This window comes from Mirounga angustirostris, unplaced genomic scaffold (assembly GCF_029215605.1).
Source record: "Mirounga angustirostris isolate CCGP_5_RB_7025 unplaced genomic scaffold, mMirAng1.0.hap1 SCAF_12, whole genome shotgun sequence".
NCBI classification, from domain to species: domain Eukaryota; kingdom Metazoa; phylum Chordata; class Mammalia; order Carnivora; family Phocidae; genus Mirounga; species Mirounga angustirostris.
The window spans coordinates 12,796,297-12,809,386 of NW_026991720.1; the positions used below are offsets into that span (position 1 = coordinate 12,796,297).

The window sequence follows — 13,090 nt, forward strand, 5'->3', positions numbered from 1 at the left end:
TTGCATTTTTCTAATGAGTGAGATTGAGCACTTTTATATTTGAGCCACTTGTTTTTCCTCTTCTGTGAACCGTTTCTAACCTTTGCTGCAGTTTTCTTTCTTTTTTTTTTTTTCCTTTAGTTGTTTTATGAATTTCTAGGAGTTCTTTGTGTAGTAGGGAGATTTGTTCTTTGTGGAATAAATTGAAAATATTTTTCCACTTTGTCATCCATCTTTTTTTTTTTTAAGATTAGAGAGAGAGAGAGAGAGAGAGTGATTGGGGGGAGGGGCAGAAGGAGAGGGAGAGAGAATCCCAAGCAGGCTCAGCGCTGAGCACGGAGCCCGATGCGGGGCTCAGTCCCACCACCCTGAGATCATTTCCTGAGCTGAAATCTAGAGTCAGATGCTCAACTGACTGAGCCACCCAGGCGCCCCTGTCATTCATCTTTTCACATTACCTTTTGTCACGCAGATGTTTTTCTTCATTGAAGTCATTTATTTTTTCATGGCTCCTAGATCTGCAGTCACACTAGGAAGGTTTTCCAGCTTAGTGATTACAGAGGGCTCGAGGTGACACGGGAGGAGGGACTTGCGTGAGGCTCTGGGGGGGAGAGGCATGTGTGAGGTGAGCCCAGGTCGGGGCCATGTTTGACTGCAGCCGTGACTAGACTTGATTTCTGAAAACACTGTATCTGTGTTTTCTATTCATTCTTACTTCTCCTACCCCAAACTTATTTACTAGATTTCCTCCACAACTCTTAGCTTCAATATCTAGTTAGTCCTTTCTGTGACTAGTTCTTATTAATCAGAAGACATTGGAGAACTACCTTATCATTTTAAAAAAGTAGAAAAAGAAGGAGGGAGTGTTATGGAATAAAAGGGACTTAGAACACGTTACGAGATCTCTGGACCGTGCTTAGATCATGATTCAAACAGCCAACTGTAAAACATTTTGGGGACAGTTGGTATCATTCGAATGTGGCCTGGGTATTAATTTGTATCCAGGCTTCATTATTAATTTTGTTAGGAGAGATAAGGGCATGGTGTTTATGCTCTTTTTTAAATAGACTTTATCCATTAGAGAGGTATACCAAGGTGTTTATGGGTAAAATGTTGTGATAAGGGATTTGCTTTAAAATATTCCAGGAAGGGGAGCCTGGGTGGCTCAGTCGTTAAGCGTCTGCCTTCGGCTCAGGTCATGATCCCAGGGTCCTGGGATTGAGCCCCACATCAGACTCCCTGCTCCGCGGGAAGCCTGCTTCTCCCTCTCCCACTCCCCCTGCTTGTGTTCCCTCTCTTGCTGTCTCTCTCTGTGTCAAATAAATAAATCTTTAAAAAAAAAATATTCCAGGAAGAAGACTGTCAGTGGGGGAATAGGGTGTAGATGTAACCATATTGATAAAATATTGATCATTGTTGAAGCTAATTGATGGGTAATGGGGCTTAAGATTCTTTTTTCTACTTTTTGTATAAGTTTAAAATTTTCTGTAGTGAAAAGTTTAGAAGACTAAATATAAAATTATCATATAATTATTGTAGAAGACTGAAAAAAAAAAGAAAGTTCAAGAAAGTAAAGAGAACATGATCCCACCAGCCGGACATATCTGCTATTAACATTTATAATTTTCCAGTCTTTTTCCCATGTATAAATATATACATACACAATTTTTAAAAAAGAATGTCAAGGTCACTCAGCATCTAAAATGTCTGAGTTGGTATGTTAATCTTTCCATGAATATCATGCATAATAGTTCTCAACATCATGGTGGTTCCAGAGCATTTCAGCATATAGATGTATCATGACTTAACTGTATCACTGCTACTGGGCTTTTAGGTTGTTTCTCTTTTAAAGATTTTATTTATTTGAGAGAGACAGACAGAAATAGCAATAGAGATAGTGAGAGAGGACACAAGCGGAGAGGAGAGGGAGAAGCAGACTCCGCACTGAGCAGGGAGCCCAATGCGGGGCTCGATCCCAGGACCCTGGGATCATGACCTGAACCAAAGGCAGATCCTTAACCGATTGAGTCACCCAGGTGCCCCTTTTGGGTTGTTTCTTGTATTTCGCCCCTGTAAACATGAGCATCACTGTAGGTAAATGATTGTTCATATCCAGATGTAGTCGTTTGGGCCACACTCCTAGAACTGGAGTCACCGGGTCAGAAAGTACATGCGGTGTACAGTTTGATACAAATTGCAGGTGACCCTTCGGAAAGGTGGTACCATTTTGTACGTCCACCAGCAGTAAAAGGGAATGCCTGTTTTTCTGTACTTGCAAAGCCAGAGGACAAACAGGTTCAGAGCAGGAGCGAATACACGGAGTAATGAAGGGTAACTGTCGTACAAACGCATCTCTGACTCTCACGTTGGATACCTTATTGCCGGGGCGTGTAGGGGAAGGCAGGGTTAGCTGCAGTGGGCATCTGCGTGGTCACGTAAGCTTATGTTCTACCTATGAAGGGGCTTGGGCTTAAGGAGAGCCCCAGTGTCTCTGGTCCTGCAGGGGAACCCTCGATCTGGCCCAGAAGCCTGCCTGAGGCTTCAGATCAGTAGTATATATTGTGCATGTCATTCTCTAGTTTTTACGATATCATGTCTCTTAGACACTTTCCATAAATGGCTTGGCCTGTGTTCAGTGTGGCACTTCCTTGTCTAGGCATCCTTCTAGACAAGATCGCCCAGAAGGTCCCCTTTTGCACGTCTTTGAAGCTCAACACACCTTCCAGCTCTCAGCCTTGCTTCAGTATCTTTTGGGTTATCTTGGTATTATGGCTTGCTCATCAGTGTTGTTTATTGCAAAATCTCACACAACAGTTGTTTAAAACTGATCCGGAACTGCCAGTTTATATTTATGTCCGTGCTCGTATTCTGTCTTCCGTATTACTGCCTTGTTCTGTGCCATCTGTCAGTGATATCTCCGACTGTCAGAGGACATAGCTTTTTGTCTAAGGTTCTCTGACTTAGTGAGCTTTTCTTTAGAAACTCGGTTCAAGGGGCGCCTGGGTGGCTCAGTTAAGCGTCTGCCTTCAGCTCAGGTCATGATCTCAGGGTCCTGGGATCGAGCCCCACTTCGGGCTCCCTGCTCAGCGGGAAGCCTGCTTCTCCCTTTCCTGCTCCCCCTGCTTGTGTTCTCTCTGTGTCAAATAAATGAATAAAATCTTAAAAAAAAAAAAGAAACTCGGTTCAAGTATAGCTTTATAAGGTAGTCAAAAAGAAAAGACAATTGAGCACCCAGTCAACAACCTAGAAAATGAAAGAGTAGAAATTACCCTTGATACATCCCCGTTTAGTGCAGAAAACAGAGTTTTGAAAATACGGTAAACTAATTCTCACTGTTCCTTTAGGGAAATTACATCCTAGTTGAAAACACCTTTGAACTTAATCATCTTTGCGTTATTTTGTATTAAGCAAATTTTCATCAGTTGGACACACATCCTTGAAGAGTATCTGAAATCTGCCATTGTCTCAGAATTAAACACAGCTGAGCCACCATGGTTTCCCGTGGAGCATGCGAGTAAGAGTCAAAGAAAGGATTATAAGCCCCCACCTCTCATAGGCATTTATTATTACATCATGTGACTGCCTTCTTGTGCAAAGCTTAAAACGGAACGTATAGGAACCCCCGAATTAGAGAGCCTCTCCCCCACCCCAGAGGAACTTACCGGAGTAATAAGTTTCTAAAATATACTTGATGTTGATTTTTTTTTTTTCTCTCTTTTAAATGTGAATTTGCCCTAAGATCTCTTCCAGGGGCTTGGCCTGAATCTCCCCCCTTTACCCGGTGTTTTGGGCCCTCACCGTGCACCCGGCTAGACACTGCAGGATTGCTGGGGAGGAAGGAGCCTCACGTTTGTGAGTGACCGAAGTGGGGCACGAACTGTGTGAGCGTTCTTTCTACTTCATTTCATTTGCCCCTCAAAAGGATACTGTCGTGGGACTAGTATCTCTCTTTGAAGGCAAGGTGGGGGAAAGGGCAGATTTTGAACAGTTCGGTAACTTGCTGGAGATGTCACCGTGTGGAGTGGCAGCATCACCGTGACATCGGGAGCTGGGAGTCACTCTGGAGAAGAGACAGTTCGGAGGCAGCTGGCTCCCGGCTGGACTATGAGAATCTTGACTCTGAGCGGTTTATGTCCGAGTTTGGGGTAGACCAACAACGATGGATTGGGGCGCTTGCCTATTGCGGTCATGGTCACTCCATGGTCAACCATGATTTGGACATAATTTGGATTCTTGATTGTTGCAATATGATGGCACTTGTAGGGCACCAAGAAAATAAGACTAAAAAGATTCTAATGCTGTGTATTCCTCCCTATATTTGTTTCCTAAGGCTGTCATAACAGAGTACCCCAAACTGGGGGATTTCAAGCGACAGAAATCCTGTCAGCGTTCTGGGGGCGGGAAGTCTGACGTCAAGGCGTCGGGAGGTTGGTTCCTTCTGCGGCCACGAGGGAGAATCTGCTCCTTGCCTCTCTCCTGGCTTCTGGTGGTTTGCTGGTGACCTTTGGTTTTCCTTGGCTCATAGATGCATCACTCTCAACCTCTGCCTTTATCTTCACGTGGCGTTCTCCTTGTGTGTATCTCAGTGTGTCCAGATTTCCCCCTTTTGATAAGGTCATTGGTCCTATTGGATTAGGATCCACCCCAGTGACTTCACTTTAACTTGATTATCTCTGTAAAGACTGTGTCCAGAGAGGGTCACATTCTTAGGTACTGAGAGTTAGGACTCCAGCAGATCTTTTTTCTGGAGGAGAGTGGAGGGGGACAATTCAACCCATAGCACCTCCATTCAGCATGGCGCCACAGAGTACCCACAACGCTCCTGTGCTTGACTTGAAGGCAGGATTCTCCATTGTCCAAATGGTCCAGGGATTCCGTGTGGCTTTCTTGGTTTTGGGGACAGTTGACAGGGCTCCCCACAGCCCAGTCTCTGCAGGCCCAGTAAGAAAAATAAGAGATTCTGAATTTTTTATTACTTTATTACTTGATACAGAAAGTATAAGGCCTGGTGACATCCAGTAATAATTGTTTTCCCTTGAGACACTGAGGGGTAAACTTCCTCTGAGTCTCCTTTAACAAAGCAAACAAGCATGGTTTCTCAACAGCGAGCAGCTTTAAGCAGGGGATTTGGGGTCTTGCGAGCTGTCCCTGTCCCAGCGTTCTCCGGGAAGGGGCACACCCTTGAGCACACCTTACTCTAGAACGATAGACGTTAGTCAGAGTGTGTTCCTTCTGTGAGTTTCCCACAAGGAGGAGAATGTGTTTGATTGCGCCAGGGAGTATCAGACCCCACATTTGAGCTTTCCATGAGGATCTTCTGGAACACCAAAGTAGGCATCCTAGGCAACCTCAAAATGGGGGTCTCTTCAGTTTATCAGTTGGTTCCTAAGCGTTCTAGGCCTTGGGGTGAGGGCAGTGAGAGGCCGAGCTGGGCCGGGGAGCTCTTCTCACTGTGCGTGTGTGTGTTTGCAGACACCAGCTGGAGACACCGGGACATTACTCCCATCTGGCTGCATTCTACGAGGACAAGAAAGGGGTGCTCCATGCCGGTCTGGGGAGAGGCAGCAGCCTGCCCCCCGTCTACTGGCTGCCTTCCATCCACCGATACATGTATCCCGAGATGAAGGTAGGGCTAGCCGTGCGCTCACATGGCCCTGGGCTCGAGTCTGCTACAGTGGTGGTGGTTTATTTATTTTTTTAATTAATTAGGAATTTATGTCTTGGGCTTATGCCCAAAGTCTGGTTTGGATAGGTTTCTGACCTAAGCATTTGGATTCTTGTAAAACACAAGGCAACAATGTGCTTTCTAGGCACTGCTGCGAGCATGGTGCAAAGCCGTGTGGGATGAGAGGCCCGTCATGGTGGGTTCCCAGCAGGGAGAAGGTGGACTTGATTCGGTTACTGGCTTAGATATTTTAAAACCAGACCCTTGAACTGAAAAGATGAAAGATGAAGAATGTAATGAATAGATGTAGTATTTCATAGTTTCCATATTTCTGATGCTACTTAATTACGTATTTGTTCTGAAGTCCTTTGCCTGTGTGCTAGAATGTGTTCATTTACAGTTCACAAGCGTGAGGTGTTGGGAGGGTACAGAGATGAGTATGAGCATGAAGTAATAAATATATTTATTGAAATTATTGAAATAATGAAAAAATTTTTTAAAGATTTATTTATTTATTTTAGAGAGCATGAGTGGGAGGGGGCGAGGGAGAAGGAACCTCAAGCAGACTCTGCGCTGAGTGCGGAGCCTGACATGGGGCTTGATCTCACGACCCTGAGATCATGACCCAAGCTGAAGCCAAGAGTCGGGCGCTTAACCAACTGCGCCACGCAGGTGCCCCCAATAATAATGAAAATTTTGAAATATTGTAAGAATTACTAAAATGTGACACACAGATGCGATGTGAGCAACTGTCGTTGGGAAAATGGCGCCAGTAGACTTGCTTGATGCAAGGTTGCCAGACTTTCAATTTATAAAAAATGCAGTATCTGCGAAGCCCCATAAAGTGAAGTGCAGTAAAATGAGGTCTGCCTGTAGTTTGACTGGGATTGAATTTCTATGTCAACTGACCAGGAGAGAAATGTTTGGAAAAATAGGTTGGAATCAAATTGTAGAGAACCTTAAATACTTGACTATGGAATTTGAACCCAGTAAGTACCAGTTAGGGTCTTGCCAGGAAAACACAAACTACGTTAGATATTCTAAGATACTTTAATTTACAGGGAATCCATAATCTAGGCATTAGAAGACTGAAGGAGCCAAAAGGGAACAAGGGAATCTAGATATTTGTAATTATAGACAACTCCCACCTTCTGTTAGTTATCTACTGCTGCATTACAAAGTACCCCCAAATTAGTGGCTTAAAATAGTGCATATTTATTATCTCACAGTTTCTGTGAGCCAGGAATTGAGGCATGTTTTGGCTGGGTCCTCTGCTTCATGGTCTCCCATGAGACCATAGTCAAGGTATCAGCCAGGTCTGGGGTCTCGTCTGAAGGCCCGATTGGGGAAGTATCCACTTCTGAGCTCATGCAGTTGTTGGAGGATTGGTTTCCTTGAGGGCTAGTGGACTAAGGCCTTCAGTACCGCTGCCTCTTTGTTGTCCTCAGTCCGTGGCCAGATGGGTCTCTCCAACATGGTGGCTTGCTTCATCAAAGTCAGCAAGTGAAAAAATCTCCTAGCAAGATGGAAATCAAAATCCTCTGTAACCTAACTGGACATGACAACCCTGCAATGTTGCCATCTTCTGTTGGTTAAAGCAAGTTACTCAGGAGAGGGGATTACATAAGGCTGTAAATACCAAGAGGTGGGGATCATTGAGGGCCCTCTTAGAGGCTGCCTACTGAATGCACCCTCCCAGGGGCTTGAGGAGGGGCCCTACACAGCCTGTGCTCAGGTGTCTTAGGCACTGTGCACCTGCTGATGCTGGACCTGCTGAGGGGCGTGGCTCAGCTGGAGCTGCTGGGAGAAGCTGGAGGCTAGAGTCAGAGATGTCCTCTGCTGCTGGCGAAATACCAGCAGGAGTGAGAAACTGAAGAGAGCTCCTTCTCCCTTCCTTCTGCCTTCCAGTTGCCAGTCATTGCATCCCAGGGGAGGAATATAACAGGAAGCCAGCTGCCATGGGAGTCCAGGGAACGTCGCTTAAAGATTTCCCCGCACCATGGCATGCCCTGAGAGGCAATAATTAAGAAATGGTCAGAGGGTCATTAAGGCGATTCTGGGTCAGTATTGACTGAACCCTGGATCCTTTCCTTGCCACTCCTAACTCTGACCCGTTTTTTCCTTCTCAAATTGCTTCTGGGCTATCTCAAACCCACAGGGAGATGAGCAGCATCTGACCTGGGTGTCCCCGGATTCCACTCCCCAACAGGCCACGAAGGAGGGACAGAGGGGAGAGAACGTAAAATTGCCTTCTGCTTTTGCTCCCTTGAGGGCAGCTCATTAACATACATGTCAAATTCTAGGTGATGCAGGGGAAAGGGTACTTTGCGATAGGTTGCAGATGGAAATGTGAATGACCTTTTTACAAAACAATTTGTTAGTACTTACTAAAAATGCATGTACCCTTTGCTTTAGCAATCCCACTCCTTAGGATCTGCCCTCTATTTATAAACCACCAGAATATAATGATGTCTATATAAGAATGTTTTAAGTCAGCATTGTATAGAGTGGTAGAAAATGAGAATGCCCCATATATCATATAGCCAGTATAAATAATGAATTAGAACATACGTCACTGACGTGGAAGGTCTACCAGGAAGTGTGTTTGTGTGAGAACAGCAAAGTGCAGAAAACTGTATGTGATATGATCTTGTACTTTTGTAAAATAATCACAGCCTCAGGGGTAGGTATAAATACACACACGCATACATCTGCATGGGACAATGCTTGGGTGTATACAAGGTTATTAATACATATATTACCTGGGGATGAGATAAGATATGGAGGGATGATGCATATATGTGTGAAAAAGGAAAGGACCAGGAGGAAAATGACAGCACGTGAAACAATGATATATATATATGATTCCAGTGGTCGTTTATGGAATATCACATGTATGTACATATAAAGAAATGTCTATAGAAGCTTTCTCTTGAAACATAATATTTTGTAGCCACAAGTTTAAAAAAATCCACATATATAGTTCAGTGAATTTTTACAGAGCGCACACACACGTGAAGAAAAGTTTAAGTTTTTAAATTCGGGGTCAGATCTGAGATGGTTGCAGAGTCAAAAATCACTGGCAAGGGAGGAAGGAAGGCTTGAGGCCTCTCTGAGGGCCCCGGCAGTGCCTGGTAGATGCCCCGCTTTGGGAAGTGGGGAAGTGGGACAGATAATAGGGACTGAGCCCCAGGGAGCGGATGGAGTCCCTGGGCAGGGATTCGGGATAGAGGGGAGGCAAGGGATGGAGAGAGAGCCCAAGGGTTGCTGGCCACGGTTAGGGAGTGAAGAGAGCCTGGAGTATGTCCCCTGGAAGGTCGGAGGGAAAAACGTGAAGGAGGGAGCTGCATAAGTCAGGAAAAGAGTTTCCTATAAAAGCTACGGCAGAATGAGGCCCAGACCCGGGAAATAGATTTAGGTGAAAGCAGGAGAAATGTCCCTCAATATAACCCCTTCCCGCGTTGCCCTGGCATAGTCCCGGCCCAGCGCCTCAGTTACTGGCAGTTCTCAGGAAGTGACGTGTTGTCTCTTGTTTCTGGGCCTTTGCACATGCTGATCCCTCTACCAAGAACACTGTCGGTCTAGTTTCTCCTTCGTGTTCAAGCTGAGACACGCTGCCTCCAGGAAGTCTTCCGTGTCTCTCCAAGAATTGGGTCGGGCACCTCCTGTGTGTTCCTGCAGCGTCTGCTGCCTCCCATCAGCTCTCAGGCTGGGATTTGATCGCTTACACCTGCTTCTCCCAGTAGTCTCTATACTATATGAGGGGCAAGGGCTGGGCCTTTCCAGAGTTCATTGTTGGACCGAGCCTGCTTAGCACAGTGTTTGGTGCAAAGTTAGCATGTGAGAAACCTTTCTTGTCCGAGTGTATCCGTGCTTCCTTGAATGGATGAATAAATAAGACCAGAATTAAGGATTGATCGTTTATTCTGGGATCCTAGGGCCCAGGACACGTTTGGGCAAAACACTGGCAGGCCTTCATGCAGTAGAAGAATGTCCTCAGGGCTGAGGATCACCAGAGGGGAGGCTGGAAGGGGCCCGCAGGGCCTGGGTTCCCGTTCCTGTCTCATTGCCTTAGTACTTTTTGTGAAAGATTGGGGTTGGAGGAATCTGACCAGACATGGTGGTTCAGTGCCTCTCCTCCCGGAGATCTGGGAGAGGAGTAGGCACAGGGGTGGGACAGGGACCCTCAGAGGAGGGCAGCCTCTCTGCCAGTGGGCGGGAGGGGGGGGGAAGCGCAAGTGAAAGGCACAGGTGCGGGGACATCGCCCACCCTGGAAAGGGAGGCTCATGCTGCGGGTCGCCAGGGCTCCCAGCCCCAAGCCCAGCACCGGCCTCCCTGTGGGCACAGCTCCTCGGAGGTGCGCTCACCAGCGCCCCCAGTGGGTGGTGAGCGCTATTGCTTCGGACACTTGAGCTCGGAAGTGACCTTCCAAAGCGCTCCTGAGGAGCAGAGCTTGAAGACTTCCTGTTTCATCAGCACCTGCAGGCTGAGCATTTCATGTGTTTTTCCTCAGGTGGTCCTGAGAGCCATGTGAGGGGCAGGATGGTCTCCCCATTTCACAGATCAGGAGAGAACAGGGAGCGTTGGCTAACTTCCTCAAGGCCGCCCACTAGTAAATGGCAGAGCTGGGATTGGAATTCAGCTTTTCCGGGGTCAGAGCTCCTGGAGTCTTCCCAGCTCAGGGCTCCTGAGGGGGTAACAGGCTCCTTGCACTTGGCAGGAAGGAAGAGGCTGGACCCCACATACAGCGGTTATTGGGCAAGGGGGCCCGTGAGGTCCTCCTGCCCGTAACCTGCACAGATACTCACCTGACACAGTAGCAGTCTCCGTACGCTTGGGGAGCTCATCACTGCACCCCTTCCGGTAATGGTTTTGAGCTGAATGTTCTCCCAGCCCCAAGCCCAGCACCGGCCTCCCTGTGAACCATTAGGGCCCGGTAATGGTTTTGAGCTGAATGTTCTCACTGAGGGCATACTGTTATTTCAGAAACTTCTCTTTCTGACTTTTCAAAAGCACGTTCAGCATTGTTTCTTGTGCGCCCCTCTCTACTGAGCAAAGTACTTAATGATCCCGAAACTCAGACTTCATCTATTGTATCAGGGGAGTTTTTGGAGTATTGAAATCTCATTTAAAAGTGAGACTTTAAAGTGAACAATACCATTTTGTGTAGAAGTAACCGTCCCTTAGTGCCTCTGTTGGTTGTGGTCTGGAGTTTGTGGGCTGGGTGGGGGGGTTGTTTAGCACACAGCTGTACTGAATCGTTTTTCACATTTTGAACAGGCTCATCTCTTCCTCTCCTTTATTTTTTCCAGATCACACACCCAGCTGGCTGCATGTCTCAGTTTATCAAGTTCTTTGGAGAACAGATCATCATCCTTTGGAAATTTGCCTTACTTCGAAAGCGCATTTTGATATTTTCTCCCCCTCCCGTGGGTGTCGTATGCTATAGAGGTAACTAGAAGCCAGAGTTGGGTTTTCTTTCCTAGGTGTCCTGGGGTAGCAACTGCTTGAGTCTTTGCATTGTTGACCAAGTTCAGAAGAGTTTGGGCTGTCCCAAGAGGGTCCCAGGTTTTCAGCCTGGGAATGCCGGGGTTGGACTTGTGTTCTAGAATGTGGGCTCTGGCAGCAGAGCAGAAGGTGGGTTGGGGGACACATCCGTAGTCTGGTGAGAGAGAGTAGATGTGAGAGAAGATAGATTCTGATACACTGCGGAGGTAAACCTGGCAAACGTTGGTGTGTGATTTGGGTTGTGATTCTGATGTGTGTGAGGGAATGGAGGAAGGGTCTAGGATGACCAGGATGGTGGGGCCACCAGCTGGGGGTCCCGGAGGAGTAGAAGGGGTGGAGTGGATAGCATTGGCTTTGTATGCGAAGTGGACACCAGGCGCTGGTGCGGCTGGGTCAGGACCTTGGGGGAAAGGCAGGCTGGAGATGAAGATTTGAGAGTGGCATATAGAGTGCCGGTGACCGCGGGCTGGATGGCGTCCCTCGGGGAGAGCGCGAGTGAGGGGAGGTGATGCAGGCACTCGAGGTGATGCAGGCACTCGAGGTGAAGTCATACAGCGGGACGGCAGACGTGACTGAGCGGGGGCGGTCGGAAGAAGGGCGGGAACCGGGAGATGCGGGGCTTACCCCAGGCAGGAGCTGTGGGGAAGGGGAAGGTCACCAGTGCCAGATCCTAAGCAAGACCTCGTGAGGTGAAGACTGGAAACCGTCTGTTGGCTGTGGTAAGGCGTCGCTGGTGTCCCTGGAGATCGGGTTCTGCTGTGGGCCCCGAAAGGCTCGTGGCCCTGCCCCGTCCCCTCAGAAGGCCAGAGCCCCGTGGTGACTCAGGCTCTAGGACGGCACGGGCGAAGCCTCCCCAGCGTCCTTGGAGGCTGACTGCTGGGAGGGGTGGCCAGCAGGCTGCCGGGGCCGAGGGGCACACTCCTCCTCCTGCCCCTCCTCTTCTCCCTCCCGCCCCCGTCCCACAGTATATTGCTGTTGCTGTCTGGCCAACGTCTCGCTGCCGGGCATCGGGGGCACCGTTCCTGAGTCCAAGCCCTTCTTCTATGTGAACGTGGCTGACATCGAGAGCCTGGAGGTAGAGGTGTCCTATGTGGCCTGTGAGTACGGGGCCCTCCGCGCGTCCTGCCCACACATCCTTGCCCCGATTCCCCACGACAGCCCCGCTGGAAGCCGGGCTCTGGCCTTGCGGCTCCCCAGGGGCCCTCCTCCTCGCAGACGCAGCGCTCCTGCCCCTCGTTTCCTTGGTGGGGTCGGGCGGGTGCCTTTCGGTGCCGGCCTCCAGCTTGCCAGACCCTGAACTTGGATGTCCCAGGCACCACAGAGAAGATTTTCGAGGAGAAGCGGGAACTGTATGATGTCTATGTGGATAACCAGAACGTGAAGACACACCACGACCACCTGCAGCCCCTGCTGAAGATCAACAGTGCTGACCGTGAGAAGTACCGGCGGCTCAATGAGCAGAGGTAGCGGGAGCCTGCCCGGGGCCCGCGGGCGGTGGGGGGCGCGGCCGAGGCCGGCGCGCAGCCCCACAGACGGCCCGGCGGGGGTCCGTCCGTGAAGCCCGTCCTGTCCACCCCCGCCCCGCGGTTCGTAGCAGTGGCACGTACGTGGGCGGTGACTTCTTTCTTTTTTTTTAAGATTTTTTTATTTATTTGCGAGAGAGACAATGAGAGACAGAGAGCAGGAGAGGGAGGAGGGTCAGAGGGAGAAGCAGGCTCCCCGCCGAGCAGGGAGCACGATACAGGACTCGATCCTGGGACTCCAGGATCATGACCCGAGCCGAAGGCAGTTGCTCAACCAACTGAGCCACCCAGGCGCCCCGGTGACTTCTTTCTGACGGGCTCGGAACCTGGGCGGCCCAAGGGAGAGCACCAGCCTTTAAGGAGCACCCAGTGAGCACAGTATTGCCCACGTGCTTATTCCTTATCTCACGTAAT

General features: G+C 48.8%; 1 protein-coding gene across 7 annotated transcripts in view; it reads left to right on the forward strand.

Moving 5' to 3' along the window:
- The window catches only part of DENND11 (DENN domain containing 11), a 44,166-nt gene that overhangs the window by 23,678 nt on the left and 7,398 nt on the right, over positions 1-13,090 (forward strand). For all 7 annotated transcript variants that reach the window (XR_006788684.3, XR_008505222.2, XM_054505168.2 and 4 more), the window contains exons 4-7: positions 5,452-5,605; positions 10,958-11,096; positions 12,119-12,250; positions 12,466-12,616. Coding sequence is in view for 5 of the 7 variants with exons in the window: in XM_054505168.2 (XP_054361143.1) it covers positions 5,452-5,605; positions 10,958-11,096; positions 12,119-12,250; positions 12,466-12,616 (576 nt within the window). In the remaining 2 variants the exon portion in view is untranslated. The remainder of the gene's footprint in view (positions 1-5,451; positions 5,606-10,957; positions 11,097-12,118; positions 12,251-12,465; positions 12,617-13,090) is intronic.